This window comes from Panthera onca, chromosome A3 (assembly GCF_046562875.1).
Source record: "Panthera onca isolate mPanOnc1 chromosome A3, mPanOnc1 haplotype 2, whole genome shotgun sequence".
In the NCBI taxonomy this organism is placed as follows: Eukaryota; Metazoa; Chordata; class Mammalia; order Carnivora; family Felidae; genus Panthera; species Panthera onca.
In genome coordinates this window covers 20,413,852-20,421,221 of record NC_138341.1, presented here as the reverse complement: position 1 = coordinate 20,421,221, position 7,370 = coordinate 20,413,852, and the positions used below count along the sequence as shown (strand labels likewise).

Below are 7,370 nucleotides of genomic sequence, written 5' to 3'. Positions count from 1 at the left end.
AAAGGCAGGCAGGCATGCAGGCAGACAGCAGCAGGAGGTGGTACGATCTGCCTTACCATAAGGTGCCAAAAAGCAGTGAAAAACCAGACGTTAAAGCATACTGGCTTGGGGGCTCTTGGCTTAGGGACTTACATCATGGGCTCACATATCAGTAGCCCTTGAAGGACACTGCTGTTTTGAGCCTTGAGAAAGGCTCATCATTGAGAAAAATGATCCTTTGAACCATCAAAAAAAAAAAAAAAAAAAAAAAAAAAAAGTTTAGCTGTTTCTAATTTCGAATCATCTATGTTTGGAAAGGGTTCTATCAAAAATGGATAATACTAAAACACAAAAGCTGATGCTGAGATGGTAAACTTGGGTAGCCCTCTGTTCCTTTGCCCAAGCTGTTTACCTAGCCTTGGATGCACTCCTTTTTTTCTCTTAGGACGTCTCTTTTTCTTCCTTCCAGACTGAACACAAACGCCACCTCTCCCTGGAGCCCCTCCACGCGGTTCCAGCGGAAGTAATCTCTTCCTCCTCTGCCCTCCCATAGCATCTCCCTGTGGCTTTGCTTTGCATGGGTCACCAGACCTGGTTGTTTACACGGCTGCTTTTGCACTAAATTATGCGCACCTCGAGACCGGGGGCCGTGACCGTGACCGTGACCGTGACGGTGCACCTACACAGCACCTGGTACAGCGCTAGGCACGGAGTCGGTGCTCAGTCAACGCTTGCTGAGTTGAATTAATTTGGAAAAACCACTCAGGGCAAGATCTCTTGCTCGAGGCGCGGATGAATGATTCATGGGGTGGTTCGTTGCATTCTTTACCTTATAGTCACGTCGTGCCGAGTATCCGGCTGCCCCGCACATACCTGTGGAATTGAAACGCACCTCGGCCGCCCGCCGCCAGTGTGAGCGACCAGCCCGAAGGGGGCAGGTTTCCCTCGCAGGTCTGCGAGCCGCCTGGCGAGCTGGGGGGGACGGGTCCCGCTCGGCCACAGGGGGCGGGGTTCGAAGGGAACTCGGCCCGCTCGCCCGCCCCCTCCTCGGCGCGGCGGAAGCCCCGCCCCCGGCCGCGCGCTCGCGCAGGCGGCGCGTGCCCGCCCCCCGCCCTGCGCCCTCGCGCCCTCGCGCCCTCGCGCCGGGGGCGGGCTTGCTGCGCGTGCCGGGCGGGGAAACGGCGCGAGCCGGGCGCCTGAGAACGTTCGCCGCGGGGGCGGCTCCGGGGCCTGAGCGGGCGCAGCCGCCACCTCAGCCGCCGGGGCCGGGCCGGAGGAGGCGGAGGAGGCTGCGGCCGCCCGAGACCCTCTCGACGTCCCCAGCTCCGGCCGGGAAGTGAGTGACGTGGGGGGTTTGCGGCGGCGGCCGCGGGCTGCGGGAGAGGAACGCGGTGCTGGAGCCTCGCGCCCGCGAGGAGCGGGAAGGAGCCCTCGCAGCGCCCGGACCTCAGGAGCCTGCGGGGGTGCAGGGCCGGGAGCGGCGGGGACGGGGGGCTCCGGGAGCCGGGGCCCCTGCACCGCGCGCGCTGCGAGGGGAGACGGTGCCGCGCGCCCGGCCCCGGAGGGGCGAGCGGAGGGGATGGAGCGGAGTCCCGGGCCGGCGCTGCCGGGCTCTGAGCCCCGGGCCGGGGAGGGGTCTTCGGGGTCCGGAGCGCACGGTGGCCGCAGGGCGCTGGGGCCGGGGTGCGGGCGCCGGGTTGATGCTCCTGGAGCCCGGCTCGCTGGGAGGGGGCTGTGCGTTAGGTGCTGTAAGGGGCGAAGGAGGCAGGTCCTGGCAGAGGGCAGGTGAGGCAGTTAGGCCCTGGCAGAGGGAAGGGAATTTATTTCAGATCACTCCCAAACACTATTCGCCGAGGCGCCTAACAGTGAACCTGTGCACCGAGGTCACCTTTGAAAGGAAGGTGTCCTGAGAGGAGGCAGGATGCAGCTAACAAATGCTTGCTGTTAAATTCCTGTGCCAGGCCTTGGGATTAGGAAGACCTTCCAGCGTTCCAAGTAAACGTTTATTGATCAGCTACCTTGGGTAGAGAACCATGGTCAGCACTGGGGCCACAAAATAGCGTAAAACCCAACCGTAATTTGGTATTTAGGTGCTGACAATGTGGTAGTGAAGGTATGCGTATAAAATACAAAGCAGCATGAATTTTGTCTCATACTTCATTCACTTTAGGTTTTTTTTTTTGTTTTTTTGTTTTTGTTTTTTTTTTTTTTTTTTTTGGTCTTTTCCCAGTGTTGGGGAATTGGAGCCGTAAATGGCTTGGTTTGGGGATAAACCAGAAGAGTCAGAGGAGCTTGTAGGAGAAATTTGGGAGAGTTTGAAGGCAGTTCTGCCTAACATTTAAAGGGGGGAGAAGGGAAGAAGAAATTTGGAAATTTCCTACTAAGCTCCGTGACTATCACTGCTATAGCCTCAATGGCAAGAACAGTGCGTGGCCCACGCAATCAGACAAAAAATATCGATTGCATGAATGAACGAACCAAACAAGGTTTTGCTGTATTTTACACGGAGCACACTATTAATTACGTTGGTGTTAGGGATGGCTGATGGACTTCCTCTCTTCCTGAAATAATTCCTTTTTTTTTTTTTTTTTGGCGGGGAGGGCGGGGGGAGTCATGTAAGGTAACCCAGGTTCCTAGGTCTGGGTATTTAAAGCCATGGCTAAGGTGATGTTGTCGTGATTTCTTGTGGCCACACTGCCACTTTCACATCTTTATTGCATGTTGTCCAGCAGGAGCTTACTCCGTGGGCCATTGCTTCAAATCATCCAATTCTGGCCCTTTTGTTCTATCACTTGAGGAAGAAGAAGAGTACTTTTATCTAGGGAACAGTCCCCCCCCCCCCCCCCCCCCTTTTATCCTGGTCCTTGGTTGGATCTTCCATCTGTAGGAAGAGCGTGTATCTCTTGTAAGGACTGCAGTTCTACCTGTTCTCTGCTGAGGTTGGATTTCTGGGCTCTCCAGCTCCTGGCTGCTGTTTCAGTGCCCCGGGTGGTAGTGCCTGTTGGGTTACTTTGTGTGCCAATTTAAAACTTGACCTTTTATGAGTTCTGTGAGGATTTTTATCATACGTAAGTGGAATTACCTTTGAAGAAGGTTATGTAGTCAAAGTTATGCTGGCAAGGGTTTTGAGCGTCCACTATGCATGAGAGGCAAGTATTCTACTTAGAAAATTAGACTCAGAACCAATAGAATGCCAAGTTACCATTTATTTTATGTCTCTAATAGAAATCTTTCAGGGCCTTCGTTTCTGTATACAAAAAACAAGAGTCATATTAATCCACATTTGGTCTTGTGCTGTAAGCTTTGAAGAACTAAGTTAATTTCTCTTCAGTTTTAGGACTGTGTACTTCAGAATGCATCCAACAGGAGTCCATCTGTTCTTGTTTTGGGGTGCCCTGCCCCTGTAATTTTGGGTGCCTTATTCCAGGTTCTCCCAATGACATTGTATTTTATCTGTATATTTAATTTATTTTTCTTTTAAAATTAATTTTATTAATGTATAGTTGACATATAATAAAATGCACAAATGTCTGTGTACAGTTGGAGGAGTTTTGAAAAATGTATATACTCTGTAACCACTACCCCAGTCAGGATATAGAAATTTACATCACCCCAGAAAATTCCCTCATGCTGGTTTACAGTCCACCCCCTCTCATTTTATTTACCTCTAATTACACAGCCATCAGGGCTCTAGAGTCTAGTTGTGCAGGATGTATATCGCCCAGCTTTAGGGGGTGCTGTTTATGTCAGAGTCCCTGCACATGGGACTTCCTGGGGTTGTCTCATGCACAGTCTATGTGGCTGTGTACTGCAGCTCTGCGAATGGCTTATGAATGCACATTTTCTTATAAAAAACTCAAATAGTACAGACAGAATAAATGCCCCCTTGGCCCACTCGCTTTTCTGCTGAAATTGCTGTTGTCAGTTGTAGAAGGATCAGTGGTCCTTCTAGGCCTTTCATTTTCATCTATACACACACACACAGTATAGGTAATCCAGAAATAAAGCATTTTCCTTCTGCCCCTAAGTTATTGACATGATACTGTACACATTGTTCTGCAACTTTTTTTTTTTCCCTAACAAAATGTCTAAGATCTTTCCATGTTGGAACATAGGGATCTACCTGATTTTTCTCAACTACTCTATGATCTCTTATGCAGTATGTGTATTATAGTTTATTTAATCATCTCCTCATTAGGGTTGATGGGGGGTGGGAGGGAGGGGAGGGTGGGTTATGGGTATTGAGGAGGGCACCTTTTGGGATGAGCACTGGGTGTTGTATGGAAACCAATTTGACAATAAATTTCATATATTAAAAAAAAATCATCTCCTCATTAAAGGCCATTTAAGCTCTTTGCTATTTCAGACATTGCTGCAGTGAATGAAAGAAGTAGATTTGCTAGGTTGGGGGGGGGGTACACATTTTAAATTTTAATTGAGGGAGAATTAACTGTAGAACTGGTGGATCTGGTTCATTTTTTTTAACTACTAGGTAACGTTCAGTTGTGGACTTAAATCACCTTTTTCATTCTTCCTTCAATGGGGAACAGACAGTTGGGTTACTTTGGATACTAATTATTTGATGGCTATATGTGTTGCAAATGCATCCTGCTAGTCTGAGGCTAGCCTTTTCCCTTTGTTAGTGTCTTTGTATACAAGTTTAAAATGTTAATGTTACATTTGTGAAAAAATTACCCTTAAATTAAAAAACGTTGTGTGTGTCTGGCTTAAGTAAATTTTCTCTACCCTGCGGTATGAATTATAGATTTCTATATTTTCTTCTAAAATTAAAAAAAAGTTTTGCTTTCCATGGGGAATTTCTATGTGGTATAATGAAGAGATAATTTTTTTTTTCAATTGGGATAACCAGTTTTTCAGTATCTTTCCACATTTTTTTTTTTCAACGTTTTTTTATTTATTTGTGGGACAGAGAGAGACAGAGCATGAACGGGGGAGGGACAGAGAGAGAGGGAGACACAGAATCGGAAACAGGCTCCAGGCTCTGAGCCATCAGCCCAGAGCCTGACGCGGGGCTCGAACTCACGGACCGTGAGATCGTGACCTGGCTGAAGTCGGACGCTTAACCGACTGCGCCACCCAGGCGCCCCGGTCTTTCCACATTTTTTAAATTGTAAAATATACGTGACATAAAATTTACCATTTTAACCATTTGTAAGTGAGCAATTTTGGCTCTAAGTACATTCACATTGTTGTGTAACCACCACCACTGTGCATTCCCAGAACTTTTTCATCTTCCCCACCTGAAAGTCTGTACCCACTAAACACGAACTCCTCATTCTCACCTCCTTCCAGCTCCTGACAACCACCATTCTACTCCCTGTCCCTGTGAATTTGCCTACTCCAGGTACCTCATGTGAGTGGAATCATACAACACGTGTCCTTTTGTGTCTGGCTTATTTCACTTAGCGTAATGTCTTCAGAGTTCATTTATATTATAGCATGTCTCAGGATTTTGTTTCTTTTTATTAAAAAAAATTTTTTTTTTTTTAGAGAGAGAGCACAAGCTGGGGAGAAGGGCAGAGGGAGAGAGAGAGAATCTTAAGCAGGCTCCACACTCAGCATGGAGCCCGACTTGGGGCTCCACCCCACCACCTTGGTATCATGACCGGAGTCGAAATCAAGGGCCGGACGCTCAACCTACTGAGCCACCTAGGTGGCCCCTGGATTTCTTTCCTTTTAAAGGCTAAATACTCTTCCATTGTATGTATGTACCACATTTATTTATTCATTCATCTAACAGTGGACACTTGGGTTGTTTCTACCTTTTGGCTACTGTGAATAATGCTGTTATAAACAGGGTGTGCAAATAAATATCTGTTCAGGTCCCTGTTTTTGGTTCATTTGTGTGTGTATCTAGAAGTGAGATTGTCCATGATATTTTTAAAAAAGTTACATACATAACTGAATATGACCAATGTGGGTAGATAGTGCACAGTATATACCTCTTCATCCTCACAGTTCCCCCTGTTATTAACATCTTGTATTAGTGTGGTATATTTGTTACAACTGACGAATCAATGCTGATACATTATTATTAATTTACGTTCATAGTATATATATATTGGGATTCTCTTTGTGTCCTTTGTGTTTTGTGGATTTTGCAAATGCAAAATGTCATGCATCATTAATGTCATTACATGACATTTCATGTAGTGTCATTGCAGTATCATCAGAATAACTTCATTGCCCTAAAATCCCCTGTGTTCCAGCTATTCATTCCTTCCTCCCTCCTCCTGAGCTCCTGATAGCTACGGATTATTTTACCCTGTCCATAGTTTTGCCTTTTCCAGAATGCCATACAGTTGGAAAGCCTACAGTATTGTAGTCTTTCAGACTGCTCTCTTTCACTTCGCAATATGCATTTAAGGTTCCTCCCTGTCTTTTCTTGGCTTGATAGCTCATTTCTTTTTATCGCTGTGTAATATTCCATTATATGAAAGCACTAGTTTGTTTATCCATTCACCTATTGAAGGACATCTTGGTTACTTCCAGTTTGGGGCAGTTATGAATAAAATGTCTATAAATATCCATGTTTGGGTTTTTGCTTGGACATAGATTTTCAACTCTTTCGAGTAATATGTGGGAGCATTTTTGCTGGATTGTGTGGTAAGAGTATGTTTAGCCATATAAGAAACTGCCTAACTGTTTCCCAAAGTGGCTGTACAATTTTGAATTCCTGATAATTAAAGAAATTTATATCCTAGCACCCTAAATGTACTTAAAAAATAAGTCTTTGTGAGACTGTTCTCGAAACTTCATCTGGAATGAATTCATATTCTTAAAACATTTTTTTTTTTTTTTAACATTTATTTATTTTTGAGACAGAGAGCATGAACAGGGGAGGGTCAGAGAAAGAGGGAGACACAAAATCTAAAACAGGCTCCAGGCTCTGAGCTGTCAGCACAGAGCCCGACGCGGGGCTCGAACCCACGGACTGCGAGATCATGACCTGAGCCCAAGTCGGACGCTTAACCAACTGAGCCTCCCAGGCGCCCCTGGAATGAATTCATATTCTAATTGTTGCTTTTGTTGGCCGTGTTTCTTAGCATTATATTTCTTTATGTCTTTTGAAGTTTTGATTTACAGACTCCTTCAAGTGTGAGTGCTTTTGATTGTGTTTTCCTTATTTCTGTGCTCACCCTTCTCTGTGTGGTGATATTTCAGGCGCTTTTATTGCCTTTTTGGACCGTAGTCAAGAAATCAGATATGATGATGGTGGGTCAGGGGTCCTACTCTTTGAGATAATTGGGGCTATTTTAGATCTGTTCACAGAGTCTGTGAATGTCTCGGTTCAGTTCCTGGTCGTGAGGCTGTGTTTTTATCTTCCCACTTGTCTAGGCCTAGAGCAGTATACACACTGTAGCTCTAGG

The 7,370-nt window shown here is 46.3% G+C and overlaps 1 protein-coding gene across 18 annotated transcripts in view; it reads left to right on the top strand.

The window, feature by feature from the left end:
• The first annotated feature begins 1,100 nt into the window (after positions 1-1,100).
• DTNB (dystrobrevin beta) overlaps positions 1,101-7,370 on the top strand; it is a 238,861-nt gene continuing 232,591 nt past the window's right edge. For 4 of the 18 annotated variants that reach the window (XM_060650328.3, XM_078444894.2, XM_060650252.3 and 1 more), the window contains exons 1-2: positions 1,104-1,315; positions 5,491-5,704. In XM_060650328.3, the coding sequence (XP_060506311.1) occupies positions 5,703-5,704 (2 nt within the window). In that variant the 5' untranslated portion in view covers positions 1,104-1,315; positions 5,491-5,702. Of the gene's footprint in view, positions 1,316-5,490; positions 5,705-7,370 lie in introns of all 18 variants that reach the window. The other 14 variants (XM_060650355.3, XM_060650270.3, XM_078444893.2 and 11 more) reach the window with 7 other exon arrangements.